Source organism: Aquarana catesbeiana, linkage group LG06, assembly GCF_042186555.1.
Source record: "Aquarana catesbeiana isolate 2022-GZ linkage group LG06, ASM4218655v1, whole genome shotgun sequence".
Classification (NCBI taxonomy): domain Eukaryota; kingdom Metazoa; phylum Chordata; class Amphibia; order Anura; family Ranidae; genus Aquarana; species Aquarana catesbeiana.
Window position 1 is genome coordinate 367,361,921 of NC_133329.1, and position 19,174 is coordinate 367,381,094.

The following is a 19,174-nucleotide window of genomic DNA, read 5'->3' on the forward strand; positions in this document are numbered from 1 at the left end:
AAAAATTTATAAAAATGCCATACAACTATCCCCTATTTTGTAGACGCTATAACTTTTGCGCAAACCAATCAATATACGCTTATTGCGATCTTTTTTACCAAAAATATGTAGAAGAATACATATCGGCCTAAACTGAGGAAAAAATTGGGTTTTTTATATATTTTTTGGGGATATTTATTATAGCAAAAAGTAAAAAATATTTTTTTTCGAAATTGTCTCTCTTTTTTTGTTTAAAGCGCAAAAAATAAAAACTGCAGAGGTGATCAAATACCACCAAAAGAAAGCTCCATTTGTGGGAAAAAGTAAGGGAATCGTCATCTTGCGGGTTCACTTCCTGGTTCCCTACTGAGCATGCGCGAGTCATGCTGCGCGTCCTCACTGGTCCCTGCTGTCTTCTGGGACCTGTGTGTCTTCCAGAAGATGGGGCGGAGGAGGGGCTGGACATGGCGTATATAGCCTCGGCTACTGCGGCTATCTATGCCCGGAAGTGGGAGCAAATACCTGGAGTAGACAGGTATCTGCTCCCCCCTGAAAGGTGCCAAATGTGACACCAGAGGGAGAATTTCGAAAAGTTTCAGCTGCTTTGGTGTTAATGAAATTAAGAACAGGAGCACTAGATGGGCAACAACGAGACTACCTCCAAAACAGGAATGGTTTTATAGGTGGAGACCACTGACATTTTTTTTCCCTACTCATCTTTTCTGACAGTTTTTTTCCTAGTTTTGCATTTGGCTAGGGTCAGGGTCACTACTGTTAGCATGAGGGCGATACCTGGACCCTATAGAGGGTGCACAAGCAGTCCAACTCCTCCAGGATGGCACATCAATAGATGCTATTACCGGAAGGTTTGCTTTGTCTCCCAGCACAGTCTCAAGAGCATGGAGGAGATTCTAGCAGACAGGAAGTTACTCTAGGAGAGCTGGACAGGGCCATAGAACCGTTATCTGCTCCATTGTGCAAGGAGAAACAGAATGAACACTGCCTGAGCCCTACAAAATGACCTCCAGCAGGCCACTGGTGTGAATGTCTCTAAACAAACAATCAAAAACAGACTTTATGAGGGTGGCCTGAGGGCCCGATGTCCTCTAGTGGGCCCTGTACTCACTGCCCGGCACTGTGGAGCTCGATTGGTATTTGCCATTAAACACCAGAATTGGTAGGTCCGCCACTGGCACCCTGTGCTTTTCACAGATGAAAGCAGGTTCACCCTGAGCACATGTCATAGGCGTGAAAGGGTCTGGAGAAGCTGTAGAGAATGTTATGCTGCCTGTAACATCATTCAGCATGACCGGTTTGGTGGTGGGTCAGCGATGGTCTGGGGAGGCATATCCATGGAGGGAAGCACAGACCTCTACAGGCTAGAAAATGGCACCCTGACTGCCATTAGGTATCAGGATGAAATCCTTGGACCCATTGTCAGACCCTCCACTGGTGCAATGGGTCCTGGGTTCCTCCTGGTGCACGACAATCCCCAGCTTCATGTGACAAGAGTAGGCAGCCAGTTCCTGGAGGACAAAGGAATTGATACCATTGAATGGCCCCCACATTCACCTAAACTAAATCCAATAGAACGCCTCTGGGACATTATGTTTCGGTCCATCCGATTCCGCCAGGTTGCACCTCAGTCTGTTCAGGAGCTCAGTGATGCCCTGGTCCAGATCTGGGAGGAAATACCCCAGGACACCATCCGTCATCTCATTAGGAGTATGCCCTGACGTTGTCAGGCATGCATACAAGCACGTGGGGGCCATACAAACTACTGAGTACCATTTTGAGTTTCTGCAATGAAATTTCAGCAAAATGGTCTAGCCTGCTGCATGATTTTTTCACTTTAATTTTATGGGTGTCTTTGATTTCAGCCCCCTGTAGGTTGATAACTTTCATTTCCATCAAACGATGTGGCTTCCTTTCGTTCCTAACACATTACCCAGTCCATATCAGTATAGATATCCAGCATGATATTTTTCCCTATTGATATCTGATGCGTTTTCAATGTGTTCCTTTAATTTTTTTGAGCAATGTATGTATACTGTGTGTGTGTATATATATATAGTTATATTATGTTGTACAGTGGGTTCATGCAGATTCTATTGAACATTAATTATCTATATTTTTCTAAAGTATCTCTAATCAGCTGCCTTTGGAATTTGATGCTGAGCTACATTTTGATGGAGATAAAAAACCTGATGAGATGCCTAGTGAAGAGAAGAAATTCATTCTAGTTTCTTTGGCTGCTGAACATGGTAAGCAGTGAGTTGTCTAAAATGGTAAGCGGTGAGATGTCTAAAATATCAGTTAACCCTTTGCGTCCGTGCTGTAGCCAAATGATGGCTACAGCGCGGCCGTACTTTACCGGGAGGCCGTCATATGACGTCCTCATGTGCTCGCGCTGGCTTTGCGCCCCCTGCAGTGCACATTGGCAGTGATCTGTGATCGGAATAAAGAGCTAATCACGGCGACTCTTTACCCCATGATCAGCAATGTTCAATAACAGCTGATCACAATGTAAACAGGATTTATCAGTTATCAGCAATCCTCCCCACGCTGACAGCACGTGAAGAGAGGAGAGCCGAAAACCGGCAAATCCACACAGGGGACATCTGCACTGATAATCAGGGCACTGATAATCAGGCCACTGATCATCAGTGCAGTCCTGCCAATCAGTGATGCCTGTCAGTGCCTCCTCATCAGTGTCCATCAGTGCAGCCTCATCAGCACACATCAGTGAAGGAGAAAAATTACTTCTTTATAAAATTTTATAACCGAAACCAAGAAACTTTTTTTTTTAATGTTCACTCATTTTTTGTTTATTTAGCAAAGAATAAAAAAAACCCAGTGGTGATTTAATACCACCAATAGAAAGCTCTATCTGTCTAAAAAAAATTATAAAATGTTAGTACAGTACAGTGTTGCATAACCATGCAATTGTCATTCAAAGTGCGACAGCAATAAAATCTGAAAATTGGCCCGGGCAGGAAGGAGGTGAAAGTGCCTGGTAGGCAAGTGGTTAAAGAGGACTTGGAAGTAATTGGATTTTAAAAGCGAGTGCAACTTAAAGTGGAGTTCCACCCAAAAGTGGAAGCAGAGCTGATCTGCCTCCACCACCCTCTTTCTGGTGCCACATTTGGCACCTTTCAGGGGATAGGGGGGAATGGGTACTTGTTTTTGACAGGCACCCTTCCCCACTTCCAGGAGACAGCGCCGTCCCTTGGAAGTTCGGCCCCCCTCTTCCTTTCTCTGCCGCCAGGCCAGTTAGAAAGCATGCTTCATGAACGTGCAGTAGGGAACCGGTTTCCCTTACCAGGAATGGCGGCGGCAGCACTTGGGAGTCGATCCGAAAATCGGCTGGGGTGCCGACATTGCGGGCTCCTTGGACAGGTAACTGTCCATATATTAAAAATACTGTAGCTGCTGACTTGAAGCAATGCAACTCACTGAACTTCTTGAAGTGGGCCTTAAACCTTTTCTCCGGGCAGCATTAATGTGGTTGTAAAGCCTCAAGGTTTTTCACCTTAATGAATTCTATGCAATAAGGTAAAAAAACCTTCTGTGCTTCAGCTCCCCCCTAGACCCCCCTTTTTCTTACCTGAGCCTAATCTGATTCAGCGATGTGCACGAGCGCAGTGGCTCCAGACGCTGTCTCTCTCCTCATTGGACTGATTGATAGCAGCAGGAGCCATTGGCTCCCACTGCTGTCAATCAAATTCTGTGACACAGGAGAGGGGGGTGGGGTCGAGTCCCACTGTCTGTGTCAATGGACGCAGCAGCAGGACGCGGGAGTGAGCCCCCATGGGTGCTCCCATGGCAAGCGGCTTTCCGTGGGGGCACCCGAAGAAGAGGAGGGGCCTGGAGCGCCAGTGGGGGACCCCAGCAGCAGAGGATCAGGGCTGCTCTGTGCAAAACCATTGCACAGAGCAGGTAAGTATAACATGTTTGTTATTTTTATTTAAAAAAAAAGGTTTACAAACTCTTTAGACAAATCTTGAAAAGCTACAAAGTGCTGTTCACCTTGTGAACCCTGAGTTGTTAACAAATAGAGAATTTGGATTGTACAATCTATACTTATTAGGGCTGTGTTTTTTGAGTAATAGCTATGCATTGCCTACTTTGTAAAACAATGGTGTGTAGATAACAGGGGAATTATCTACTACCCTTTCATTGTACATAAGGCTGCCCACTATCAGTATGAAAAGCTGAAGAAACAGAGAACTAATGCAAACTATGAAAATCATGTTATAATATATATTATAGAGATATTGACAAATTCACAATGCTCTAGGGAGCTGTCATTGTTTAAAACAGGGGTCCCAAAACTTTTTAAACAAAGGGCCAGTTTACTGTCCTTCAGAGTTTAAGGGGGCTGGACTGTGGGCAATTGGAGCAAAAATTTGCCATGGCGTTAGTGAGAGTAAACAGTGCATCTTTGGTATCAGGGTGAAATTGCACCCCATCTTTGTCAGTGGGAGGAATAGCGCCCCATTGTTGGTGTCAGTAGGAGAAATACTGCCCCATTGTTGGTGTCAGCAGGAGGAATAGTGCCCTATCATTGGTGTCAATGGTCGAAATCGTGTCTTTTATCAGCGGGAGGTAAAGTGGCCCAAGGACTGGATAAAGGGAAGCAAAGGGCCACAGTTTGTAGACCACTACTTTTAAAGGATAAGTTCACTTTAACCAAGGACTAAGCCTCGTTTTGAGATCTTTTGTTTACAAGTTAAAATCAGTTTTGTTTTTTTTGCTAGAAAATTTACTAGAACCGCCAAACATCATTTTTTTTTTTCAGACAACCTAGAGAATAAAATGGCGGTTGTTGCAATACTTTATGTCACACCGTATTTGCACAGTGCTCTTACAAGTGCAATTTTTTGGGAAAAAATACTTTTTTGAATTAAGAAATAAGACATCAGTAAAGTTAGCCCAATTTTGTTCTATAATTTTGTTTGTGAAAGATAATGTTACGTCGAGTAAATTGATACCCAACATGTCACGCTTCAAAATTGCGCAGGCTCGTGGAATGGTGACAAACTTTGGCATTTAAAAATCTCCATTGCCGACGTTTAAAAATTTCTACAGGTTACCAGTTTTGAGTTCCAGAATTTTGCTAGAATTATTACTCTCGCTCTAACGATCGCGGTGATACCTCACATGTGTGGTTTGAACACCGTTTTCATATGTGGGTGCGACTTACCTATGCATTCGCTTCTACAAGTGAGCTTGGAGGGACGGGGCGCTTTACATTTTTGATTTTATTCTTTTATTATTTATTTTACTTTTTATTTTTTATTTTTACACTGTTCATTTTAGAAAGAAATTTGGGTCACTTTTATTCCTATTACAAGGAATGTAAACATCCCTTGTAATACAAAAAAAAAGCATGACAGGACCTCTTAAATGTGAGATCTGGGGTCAAAAAGCCCTCAGATCTCACATTTACACTTTAAATGCAATATAAAAAAAAGAAAGCATCTTTTTTTTTTTTTTTTTTTCAATAAAAAAAAATTCCCCTTTAAGACCAGTGGGTGGAAGTGACGTTTGCCATAGCTTCCGTCATCCAATGGTATAGAGCCGAGTGGGAGCCCTCACTCGATTCCACCGCTACCGACAGCTCCGGTAAGCGGTGGAGACCACCGGGGACCTCCCGCCGCCAATAAAAGTGATCTTGCGGTGAATCTTTTATCTGAAAGCGGATCGCCCACCATTTTTAAAAATACCGGGGTTATGGCAGCTGCCATAACAATGGTATTCAACGTCGGCGCATAACAACGGCGGGCGATCTGGAGGTGGTTAAAAAATAAATAAATAAATCCACTTTTGTTTGCAGATTTAAAAAAAAGTGCATTTGTGGAGAATTTGTGATATTGTTGTCACATGCACACAGAGACCACTTTGTCAAAAAATTTGGGCAACTGATTCAGAGTTGCTGTAGGCCTCTTGGTAGCCTCTTTGACCATTTTTTTCTCCTGGCTCCTTCATCAAATTTGGAGCATCGTCCTGATTGAGGGAGGGTCTCTGTTGTACCAAATACCATTCACTTCTTAATAATAGACTTTACTGTGCTTCTAGGCATTGATAAAGCCTTTGAATTTTTTTGTATGCATCTCCTGTCCACAACTTTATCCTGGAGATCTTTTGACAGTGCCTTGCACCTATCGTTGACTGTTTGCTTCAGTTGCACTACCAGGGACTGAAATGTTCAAGTTAAGCTCTTTTCATGATGAGCTAATCAAAAGGACCACTGCTGATCACAGTTGAAAGTCAAATTGCTTTGTGTGCCATTGAGAGGGTTATTAGCTACACCTGATTGAGTTTACAAGTCATTTTTTAGGAGGGGGTAATCCTTTTTCTTAATCAAATTTAACTGAACTTGAGCAGTTCTGCAAAGAAGAGTGGGCAAATATTGCAAAGTCTAGATGTGCAAAGTTAGTAGAGACATATCCCAACAGACTAAATGCTGTAATTAAAGCAAAAGGTGGTTCAACAAAATACTGGCACAAGGGGGTGATCCTTTTTCCAACCCTTTTTTTTTATCTGACATTTTGGGGTTATATCATAGTTTTATAGTTTACTGTAAGGTTGAATAAAGACGCTAGTCCATCCAGTTCAACCTGTGTAGGTGTTCATGTCAGTGTCTTTATGTTGTGTTCACTAAGATGCAAGCCCGAGAGTCTTGTAAAACTATCAATACTCCCCGCTGACACCACCAATTGTGGAAGAGAGTTTTACATCCTTATTGCCCTGACAGTGAAAAACCCCCTATGCAGCTTAAGGTTAAACCGCTTCTCTTCCAGGCTCATATTGTGGCCCCGTGTCTTCTTACACTCCCTGAGACTTAATCGTTTCCTACCTATGCTGGGATCACCATTGAGGTATTTGTATACCACTATCATATCTCCAGGGAGAATAAGTTTAGTGCTTGTAGCTGTTTCTCGTAATTGAGGTCCTCCAGTCCCCTTATTAATTTAGTTGCCCTTTTCTGGACTGTCTCCAGTTCCAGCACATCCTTCCTGAGGACTGGTAACCAGAACTGGACAGAATACTCCAGATGCAGCTGAACTAGAGTTTTATAAATTGGCAGGATTATTGTTTTATCTCTAGATTAAATTCCCTTTTTTATGCTTGCCAATATTCTGCTGGCTTTGCTTGCAGCAGCTTGACATTGCATGCTATTGCTCAGTCTGTCTTCTACTAGGACCACCAAATCTTTCTACATCCTGGATTCCCCCAGAGGTTCTCCCCCTAGTGAGTACTATGCATTTATATTTTTAGCCCCCAAGTGCATTACTTTACATTTTTCAACATTAAACCTCATTTGCCATGTAATTTCCCACCCCACTATTTTATTCAGGTCTTCTTGTAAGGTTTCTATATGCAGATGTGAAATTCTTGCCCTCCTTTTTTTGTGTTGTCAGCAAAAACTGAGATTGAGCTATTTATGCCAACCTCTATATCATTTATGAATAAATTGAACAGAATTGGTCCCAGGACAGAGGCTTTGGGGTACCTCACTTACCACTCCAGACCAGTCTGAGTACACGTTATTTATCACCACCCTTTGGACACGCCCCCATAACCAGTTTTCTGTCCATGAACAAACTCCATGGCCAATGCCTACAGACCTGTTGGTAGATTAAGTGTTTGTGGGGAACCGTATTAAATGCTTTTGCTGGTACACCATATCCACAAGCCTTCCCTTATCTAGATGGCAGTACACATCCTCATAGAATGTTAACAGATTGGTCTGGCAGAAACGACCCTTCATAAACCCATGCTGATTACTGCTAATGATACCGTTTCCATCAGCAAATTATTGGATATAGTCCCTTATCAGCCCCTCTAACAGTTACATACTATCGATGTTAAACTGACTGGCCTGTAGTTTCCCGGTATATGTCTCTTCCCTTTTTTGAATATTGGTACCTTGTGGGCTTTTATCCAATCAGCAGGTACCATTCCTGTCAGTATGTTGTCTATAAATATTAGGAATAGCGGTCTGGCTATGACTTGACTTCTTTGAGGACTCTCAGGTGTAAGCCATCTGGTCCTGGTGATTTATTTATGTTAAACTTTTCTAGTCTTCTCTGGTCCCCAGCTTCTGTAAGCTACAAGAGTACATACTGTGATGTGTTACTAACAGTACAGTTGTGGTTGTTATACCCAGGGGTGGTCCGTCCATTAAGGGCGCAGGGGCGCCACCTCCCCTGTCCATCGCCGCCAACTGCCATATCCATGCGTCCGACCCCTTTCAGGACGCCGGGCGCATGAATTCCAATGTGGGGTGGGTGGTTTTTTGAAGCACCGATTAGAGCCAGAGGCTCTAATGGGCTTCAAAATAGGATGGGCTCGGGGCGATGAGAATGCGATCAGAGCCCACCCAAGTGTGTGAGAATAGGGAATAAATATTCCCTATTCTCACACTGAATCGCCTCTGTCAATCTGAGACCAGCTTCCCGATTACCCGAAAGGAGAAGCGTTCTGATTTGCCGCCGAGTAGAAGGGAGGAGACGGAAGCCGCCGAGCAGAGGAAGGCAAAGCTGCTTGTCATGCCTGTGGAGGAGAGCCGGGGAAGCCACCTGTGATTGCCCGTCATGGATGGGGTAAGTGCACCAACCGACCCGGGTGGGAGGGTGGTTGTGTGTCGGGTGCACGGTTTGCCGCCCCCCCCCCCCAAAAAAATAATTACCACCAGCCGCCACTGGTTATACCCCTCCAGTTTCCATGTGAAGACTGAGAAGAAAGCATTCAGTACAGTTGCCTTCTCCTTTGTAACCATCTTCCCTTCATTGTCCTTTATGTGGCCAATTTGCGCTGACGTTGCTTTTTTACTATTAATATTTTTTTTTAAATTCTTGGGATTTTTTTATAATTTCCTCTGCAATGTGTCTCTTGTAGTCTTTTTTTGCTGCCATGATTACGTTCTTACACCTCTTATTGCATTCCCTGCAGTATTGGATTGCTGACAAAGACCCATTCGCTTTATATTTTTTAATTGCCATTTTTTTCTCTTTAACCACTTCCTGCCCGCATTACAGGAACATGACGTGCACAAAGTGGTTTAGTTATCCTGACCGGACCTCATATGACGTGATCAGGATAAAGAGCTGGCACGCGCCCGCGCAGCGCGGCGATCAGTGGTGCGGCGTGTCAGTCTGACACACCGCAACTCTGATCTAGGAAAAGAGTCTCTGACGGAGACTCTTTACCACGTGTCCAATCACAGCTGATCACGGTGTAAACAGGAAAAGCCGTGTATTGGCTTTTCCCTCACTCGCGTCTGTCAGGTGCGAGTAGAGGAAAGCCGATCGGCTGCTCCTCTTTCAGGGGGGGCCAGCGCAGCCCCCTTGAGGATGCACACCCAAGGCCACCAGGGAAGCCACCAGGACCACCAGGGATGCCCACCATTTGTGACCACCAGGGATGCCAATCGGTGCCCACAATTGATGCAAATCAGTGCCCACAATTGATGCCAATCGGTGGCCATCACTAATGCCTGCCAGGGCCTCCTTATCAGTGATGCCCATCAGTGTCATCTATCAGTTTACTTCTGTGCCCATCAGTGCCGCCTTTCAGTGCCCATCCGTGCCACCTATGAATGCCCATCAGTGCTGCATATCAGTGCCGCCTATCACTGCCAATCAGTGCCACATATTAGTGCCCATCAGTGCCACCGCATTGGTGCCACCTCATCAGTGCCCATCGGTGCTGCCTTATCAGTGCCAGTCAGCGCAGCCTCATCAGTGCCCATCAGTGAAGGAGAAAAGTTACTTATTTACAAAGTTTTGTAACAAACAAAGAAAACATTTTTTTTTTTTTTCAAAATTTTCAGTCTTTTTTTATTTGTTTAGCAGAAAATAAATATCCCAGAGGTGATCAAATACCACCAAAAGAAAGCTCTATTTGTGGGAACAAAAAGATAAAAATTTTGTTTGGGTACAGTGTAGCATGACCGCGGAATTGTCCTTTAAAAAGCGACAGCGCTGAAAGCTAAAAATTGCCTTGGGCAGAAAGGGGGGAAAGTGCCTGGTATTGAAGTGGTTAATGACTTTTTACGATGTGGTTTAGCCACCCAGAATTAGCCTTCACTCTTCTATATTTATTGCCCATTGGAATGCACAGGGTGATTCCTTTATTTAATATGTTTCTAAAGCATTCCCATTTTTCCTCCGTGTTCAATGTTTTCAGGACTTGGTCCCAACTCATGTCTTGTAGTACTGAGCGCAGTTTAGAAAAGTTGGCTCTTTTGAAATTTTAGTGTTCTTGTGCTACCCTCGTGGCTCCTTTTCCTATGATTTATGCTGAATGTGACCATCCTGTGGTCACTAGATCCCAAGTTGTCCTATATTTCCACATCTGTGATTAGATCTGATTCTTTTGCAAATAATAAATCTAGCAAAGCATTCTTTCTAGTCGGCAAATCTACCAATTGGGACATGATGTTTACTTTGGATACTATAAGTTGTACTTAAATGCAGCTGGATTTGAAAAAAAAAATGGTCTGTCTTAATTTCAGACTGCAAAAAAACCTAAATGTGATTATTTTAAAGGGAGGTGATTCTTTTCTATACCCACTGTATATATCTGTATATAGTAAACATTAAAAGTCCAATCTGCAGCACCTTGTATGTATTAAGAGAGTAAAAAACTCATCACAAAGACATCAAAATAGCCAACAACAATGTTTCAGATCTATTAAGGTTCTTCATCAGGTATAGCAAGCATAAGAATAAGGTTCTAATCACATTCATTCATTTCCAGTCGATGAGAGAATTTTCTATATAATGTAACTAGAACTTGATTCTCATGCTTGCTATACTCTCGGAGTATAGCAAGCATCACACAATCTCCGATATCTACAGTTGTGCTCATAAATTTACATACCCTGGCAGAATTTATGATTTCTTGCCCATTTTTCAGAGAATATAAATGATAACACAAAAACTTTTTATTATCAATCAACTGTGTTTACTCTTTTTATATCATAATGGCAACAGAAACTACCCAAATGACCCTGATAAAAAGTTTACATACCCCAGTTCTTAATACCGTGTATTGCCCCCTTTAACATCAATGACATCTTGAAGTCTTTTGTGGTATTTGTGGATGAGGCTCTTTATCTTCTCAGATGGTAAAGCTGCCCATTCCACTTGGCAAAAAGCCTCCAGTTCCTGTAAATTCTTGGGCTGTCTTGCATGAACTGCACGTTTGAGATCTCCCCAGAGTGGCTCAATGATATTGAGGTCAGGAGATTGAGATGGCCACTCCAGAACCTTCACTTTATTCTGCTGTAGCCAATGACAGGTCGACTTGGCCTTGTTGTTTTGGATCATTGTCATGTTGGAATGTCCAAGTACGTCCCATGTGCAGCTTCCTGGCTGATGAGTGCAAATGTTCCTCCAGTATTTTTTGATAACATACTGCATTCATCTTGCCATCCATTTTGACCAAATGTCCAGTGCCTTTGTAGCTCACACATCCCCAAAACATTAGGGGTCCACCTCCATGTTTCACAGTAGGAATGGTGTACCTTTCATCATAGGCCTTGTTGACTCCTCTCCAAATGTAGTGTTTATGGTTGTGGCCAAAAAGCTCAATTTTGGTCTCACCGCTCCAAATGACTTTATGCCAGAAGGTTTGAGGCTTGTCTCTGTGCTGTTTGGCGTATCGTAAGCGGGATACTTTGTGGCATTTGCGTAGTAATGGATTTCTTCTGGCGACTCGACCATGCAGCCCATCTTTCTACAAGTGCCTCCATATTGTGCATCTTGGAACAGCCACACCACATGTTTTCAGAGTCCTGTATATCACCTGAAGTTATTTGTGGGTTTTTCTTTGCATCCCGAACAATTTTCCTGGCAGTTTTGGCTGAAATTTTAGTTGGTCTACCTGACCGTGGTTTGGTTTCAACAGAACCCCTCATTTTCCACTTCTTGATTAGAGTTTGAACACTGCCGATTGGCATTCTCAATTCCTTGGATATCAATTTATATCCCTTTCCTGTTTTATACAGTTCAACTACCTTTTCCCGCACATCCTTTGACAATTATTTTGCTTTCCCCATGACTCAAAATCCAGAAACATCAGTCCAGCACTGGATGAAAGATGCAAGGGTCTGTCAGGAGTCCAGAAACTCATTGACCTTTTATACAAACACACTAATTACAAGCAAACAGATCACAGGTGAGGATGGTTACCTTTAATAGCCATTCAACCCCCTTTGTGTCAACTTGTGTGCATGTTATCAGGCCAAAATCACCAGGGTATGTAAACTTTTGATCAGGGTCATTTGGGTAGTTTCTGTTGTCATTATGATTTAAAACAAGTAAACACAGTTGATTGATAATAAATGGCTACAGCTAAACATTAACCATTAGTAAAAGAAAAGTTTTCGTGTTATCATTCATATTCTCTGAAAAATGGCCAAGAAATCATAAATTCTGCCAGGGTATGTAAACTTATGAGCACAACTGTACATATCGGAGTTTGGGTGATCTCCACTACCTGCTCTGCACCTGAAGGATCAAGTTACATGCTGGGTGTGTGCAGTCCTGACGTGTGTATGTGTATATCCATCTACAGTGGAACCTCGGATTGCGAGCAATGCGGTTAATGAGCGTTTCGCAATATGAGCACTGTATTTCTGAAAATCCTAACTCGGTTTGCAAGTGTTGTCTTGCAAAATGAGCAGGATTCAGGCCAAAGCGGTGTGCAGCACCTCTTTTGGCCTGAGGTGGGGGGCGCCAGAGCCAAACAGCGGCAATCGTTGCCGTTCGGAAATGCACGGAAAGAGCCGAGGACAGTTCGGCTGACCTCGGCAAACCTCGGAAAGGCTCGTGAATGGAGTCAGCCGAACTGTCCTCGGGCCTTTCCGTCCGTTTCCGAGGCTCTCCGGCACCCCCCCGCCTCTGGCCGCATGCGGTATTGCATGCCATTGAAGTCAATGCGGAACAAATTATTTTAATTTCCATTAACTTCAATGGGGAAACTCACTTTGATATGCGAGTACTTTGGATTACGAGCATTCTCCTGGAACGGATTATGCTCGTAATCTGAGGTTCCACTGTATATCTATATATAGATAGAGATAGATATACACACAGCAGGTAAAATAAGTTTTAAACATGTCACCATTTTTTTAGGTGCATATATTTCTAAAGGTGCTATTGACATGAAAATTTCACCACGTCGGTAACAACCATACATGCATCCATACATACAAAGAAACCAAAACAAATAAGTCCAGAAATTAAGTTATATGTAATAAAATAGAATGGCACAGGGAAAAAGTATTGAACATATGAAGAAAGGGAGGTGCAAAAAGGCATGGAAAGCCAAGCCACCAGCTGAAATCTATCAGTAATTAGAACGCAATCCTGCCCCTTGTCAGTGCAAATTAATATCAGCTGGTTCAGTCTCAACTGATGGCCTATAAAAAGGTGTCTCATTACCAAGGTGTCACACAAGAAACACCTCAAGACCTTCGCAACCATATTGTTGCAAAACATACTGATTGCATTGGTTACAGAAGGATTTCTAAACTTCTGAATGTTCCAGTGAGCACTGTTGGGGCCATAATCCAGAAGTGGAAAGAACATAATTTCACCATAAACCGGCCACGACCAGGTACTCTTTGCAAGATTTCTGACAGAGGAGTGAAAAGAATTATCAGAAGAGTTGTCAAAGAGCCAGGGGCCACTTGTGGAGAACTGCAGAAAGACCTGGAATTAGCAGGTACAATTGTTTCAAAGACAACAATAAGTAATGCGCTTAACCACCTGTATGCACACTCACCACACAAGACTTCATTGCTGAAGAAAAAGCATGTTGAAGCCCGTTTAAAGTTTGCTGCACAACATTTAGACAAGCCTGTGAAATACTGGGAGAATATAGTCTGGTCAGATGAGACCAAAATTGAACTCTTTGGATGCCATAATACACACCATGTTTGGAGGTCAAATGGCACATCACCCCAAAAACACCCCAATACCAACAGTGAAGATTGGAGGAGGGAAGATCATGGTGTGGGGCTGTTTTTCAGCATACGGTACTGGCAAACTTCATGTAGTTGAAGGAAGGATATATGGAAAAATTTATCAAGACATTCTTTGATAAAAATCTGCTGCAATCTACCAGGATGATGAAGATGAAACGAGGGTGGACATTTCAGCAAGACAAAGATCCCAAATACAAAGCCAAGGAAACTTTCAATTGGTTTCAAAGAGAGAAAATAATGCTGCTAGAATGGCGCAGCCAATCACCTGATTTGAATCCAAAAGGAAATCTACAGAAAGAAATAAAGATCAGAGTTCATAGAAGAGGTCCACAGAACCTTCAAGATTTGAAGGCTGTGTGGAAGAATGGGCCAAAATCACACCTGAGCAATGCATGCGACTAGTTTCTCCATACAGGAGGCATCTTGAAGCTGTCATTACCAACAAAGGATTTTGTGCAAAGTATTTAAAAAATTTCAGTTAGCGTGTTCCATACTTTTTCCCTGTGTCATTCCATTTTATTACACATAACTTAATTTTTTAACTATGGATTGCATGGGTTGTTACTGACCATGTGGTGAACATTTCATGTCAATAGCATCTTTAGAAATATATTTATCTAATAAAATGGTGATGTGTTACTTATTTTACTCACTGTATATATTGTGGCAGGGTGACCCTGGGCCACTCTGTAAAATGGTGGTTTACGCCAGATTTTATAAAACGCAAGCAGACTAATGGCACAGGTGTGTGGTGGCTTCATATGAGAGCCAGAGTTATGCTGGCCATACACTATACAGAAAATCGGCCGAACCCATTTTCGAAAAACGAACGTTCGACCGTGACCGCAAACGATCGTGCCATCATAATGACCGATAAATTGTTCAGTGGACATGAATAAATAATTTTTTGTTCGTTTTTTTACATATACCTAGTGCAGACAGTTCGGACGGGAAACACATTAACCTTGCAATTTATCGTACATTCGGCAGAAATTTTCCAAACTTCCCGTTCGTTTTTTTCCCACAAAAACGTCACAAACGATTATCGATTTGTGCCCATTAACTTGCCGAAAAATGAACGAAGTGTCTATACGAACGATTTTTCGGCCGATTTTTCGTATAGTGTATGGCCAGCATTAGAGCTCAGAGCTCCACCCTGGCAGACAGAGAAGGTCTTTGCTCAGAAGTCAGAAGGGCTCCACCTAGGAGAGAGGTGGAAGCCAGAGCAACAACAAAGCTTCAGAAAGGAAGACACAGAGCTGAGGTGCATCATCTGTGCACACACCAGGATGTGTTTGAGGGTCAAAAAGACCTTCAAGAGGTACTGGGAGCAGTAAAGCTGCCACAAGAGAGCCAGGAGGCTAAACATTTTGTTGATTTGTATTGATGGTGAGGACCCCCTGCGTGGGAAGATATATCTGTGTGAGTTTTGTGTTTTTTTTAAAATAAAAGTGGACAGGAGAGCCCTGAAAACTATATCTGGCATGCAATACACTCACTGTTTTGGCAATACCATTGAGCTACTATTAGGCACACCTTGCTAGTACCAGGTTGGACTCCCCTTTTTGCCTTCAGAACTGCCTTAAATCTTCGTGGCATAGATTCAACATGGTGTTGGAAACATTCCTCTGAGATTTTGGTCCACATTGACATGATAGCATCACGCAGTTGCTCCATACTTGCCAGCTGCACACCCAGGATGCAAATCTCCTGTTCCACCACATATGGTTATATTTGAAATAGGCATTTCACCATAACACTCATAATCACATCTATTACAGTTCCCCCCTTGAAATGTTTATTTCACAAAACTGTTCCTCACACTGAAAGGCCTACAGCACCCAGCCTATCCCCCTCTGCAACTCTTTAAGCTGTATGTAGAGAAAGGGCAGCGACTAGTTCACTACCCCCCTCGATACAGCTGGGGGAGTGCAGCCAAATGCTATCTGTCCCTTTAGCCCTACGGTGTTGCATCTCAGGGGAGGGTGACTGTAACGGAGTGTAACACATAATTATCATCATAATTTTCATCAAGCCTTACATAGACATCGTCATCATCATCTGGTATCTCCTGGTTCACGAACGTAGGGGTAGTTTGATCGACAGCTTTTTCTACACACTTCCTAATACAGGGGAGAACACAGCAGATTATGGCAGCCATTACCAGGATAGCTATTCCTATCTGGGTCAACAATCCCTGCCATCCTCCCTTTATCCAGGTAACGTACTGATCCCAGGGGTGAGCCCTGAATTCTGTTTAAAATCTTTGGACAGGTCCTCTAGTTTCTGGATGACTAAAGTCACTTTACCATTTGGGCCGGTGTTGTCTGGGATGTGAGTGCAACATGTGCTTGTCTCGGGGATCATTTTACATACACCCCCCTTCTCAGCCAGGAGCATGTCTAAGACCATACAGTTTTGGAAGGTCATGTGTGAGGCCGCTTCCAACTTTTTGGCTAAACCTGGAGTGCATTTCTGGTGGAATTGACAAGTCTTTGTTAGTTATAATAGATGTAATTTATCCAGTCTACATTCTTATTCACAGTGATAATGGGAATCAGTGACTCAAAACCTGCTGCTACTTGGTCTCTTGCTTTAAACTCATCTGGGACCCCCCATGGGACCCCTATGGCATCTATGTATACGTGGGGGTCAAAACTTCCTGCTGGGGCACTCCTGCGTCTTCTGTTGGGTTTGGGTACATCGCTTGCTTCTGGCTCTGGGTTCTCTGAGAGAATATGCAGGGACATTATGGCTTTAGCCATTGCACATTCTCCTGTCCACTGTCCTGTCATTCTTCTTCTAATTTTCATGTCTCCACAGATCCAGTACATGTCCCCTAAGGACTGAACTTGATTTTGCGCTAGATCTGCAGACACCTCACTGTAATGCCCCGTACAAACGGTCGGACTTTGTTCGGACATTCCGACAACAAAATCCTAGGATTTTTTCTGACGGATGTTAGCTCAAACTTGTCTTGCATACACACGGTCACACAAAGTTGTCGGAAAATCCGATCGTTCTAAACGCGGTGATTTGTGTACACACGATCGGAATTTCCGACAATGGATTTTGTTGTCGGAAAATTTTATATCCTGCTCTCAAACTTTGTGTGTCGGAAAATCCGATGGAAAATGTGTGATGGAGCCTACACACGGTCGGAATTTCCGACAACAAGGTCCTATCACACATTTTCCGTCAGAAAATCCGACCGTGTGTACGGGGCATAAGACTGTGAGAGGTAGCGGGAGGGGGGCAGTAACCGGTGAAATTTTCAAGGGGCTTTCCTGCTCCATGGTACTTTCCATAACATGTGTAATTGCCAGGATATATGGTGATACCTTCTGCTGGCTTGGGAGCCTTAGTGACTATGGAGTACTCTTTTTTCCAATGCTCACACAGGGAGTAGTTAGTGGTTGTGTTGGCGAATAAGCTAAGGACACAGGTCTCATGTTCTGGGAGTACATTAAGGGGCACTGTTCCTAGATGTGGTTTAGCCCCCCACAAACATAACAGTTGGTCTTATTGTGCTTCCCTGCATTGTATCTCATCCACTCAAGCCACAAGTTGACATCTGAGAAACCGGTTTCTGCAGCCATGGTTTCCTCAAAGGTAGGGTCTGCTATGACCACCACGTCCCCTAATATTTGCATGTGAGGCTTTAGGGGGTTAGAGTTGGATGTAGATTGGGGAACTGTCTACTCTGGGTTATTGTACATGTCTTTCAGCTGGAAAGGTTTTCTATAATTCTAATACCCATTTCCCCACCATAGGCCCAATACAAAGGTCCCACTGTCTCCTGGGCTGGGATTCTCAATGGTCAGTCTGAACTCTTTGGTGAAGTATTGATTTGTGTGCTTGTTGATTGTCATTCTATCTAAGAGTGACTTCAATATGTGTCAGTGACACATACATACACAGTCATGGGACCTATTGCTCTTTCATTGGACCAGACACTGTAATCAGTACCTGGAAGTATCTTATTATAAGGGGATATGAAAGTGGCAACATGGGGGGTGTGGCCTGGACATGGCTGGATAGAGACGTGCAGTAGCTGAGCTCCCGGCCATCTCACCCCTATCCCGGCTATTTCAGCTTGAACTTCAAACTATGCACTCCTCCAGAAGGAAAGGGGTAAAGAAGAGCAGCAGACCGACTAAATCCACTCCTCAGCCGCCCACATTGAGTGAACTTAGAAGGCGATTCCAGCTCTCTCTCCTCGGTTCCTCGGAGCTCAAGATGGCGACGCCACATGGTGAACACTCAGGGAGACAGACAGTAAGCGGCTCCCCGTCACCGCACAGAGACACACAGTCAGCAGACAAATATGCCGGCTTCCCCGCGGATCTCCGTCCTGGATTCGGTGAGCATTCACAGCCCCCCTCTCAAGCTCCTGGAGTGGAAGCAGAGCTGCGCTCTCTATTACAGGCACTACCCACTAAGGCGGACATTGCGGCCCTCATAGCTATGGTGGAAGCCGCCCACCACAAAGAGATGAATGTAGTGAGGGCGGATGTCAGTGCACTCACCACTAGAAGAGTCAGGGGAGAGTTCCCTAGCGGCATTGGAATGCCGAATGTCGGTGGTGGAGGACACAAGCAGAAGCACTACAAGACCAGCAGTTACGCTTAGAGGAGATGGAGGACCGGAGTCGCAGGAACAATCTGCGCCTCCGGGGACTTCCGGAAGCCACGGGACCTGAAGATCTGGCAGATACAGCGGTCGCCATCTTCCGCAGCCTTCCAGGTATTGATCTACCAGACCGTATTGTAATTGACAGGATACATCGTGCACTAGGCCCTAAACCAACTGACCCCCTGAGACCAAGAGACGTCATTTGCAGAGTACACCATTATGTGCATAAAGAACAAATCCTGTGCAAGGCCTGGGAAACAGAAGACCCGGAACTGGATGACGTCACGGTGAAGATCCTTCCAGATCTCTCTCGTGCAACCCTGCAGAGGCGTGCGATCCTGAAGCCACTACTGGATTTGGCTAGGCGGAAAGGAGTTACATACCGCTGGGGATACCCCCTATCTGCCACATTTAGGAAAGACCAAAGAGTCTTCACCTTATGCAAACCAGATGCCCTGCCAGCCTTCTTCACTGTTCTTGACACAGACCCTATAGATGTCCCCAACTGGCTTGGCCCTCTCCCGCGCACACCAGGACGCCCGTCCATGCCGGGAA

At 44.0% G+C, this 19,174-nt stretch overlaps 1 protein-coding gene across 1 annotated transcript in view; it reads left to right on the forward strand.

The window, feature by feature from the left end:
• Nucleotides 1-19,174, forward strand: part of LOC141147091 (DNA helicase B-like) — a 260,293-nt gene that overhangs the window by 48,789 nt on the left and 192,330 nt on the right. Inside the window, exon 5 of the mRNA XM_073634187.1 lies at nucleotides 2,122-2,243. Coding sequence (XP_073490288.1) covers nucleotides 2,122-2,243 — 122 coding nt within the window. The remainder of the gene's footprint in view (nucleotides 1-2,121; nucleotides 2,244-19,174) is intronic.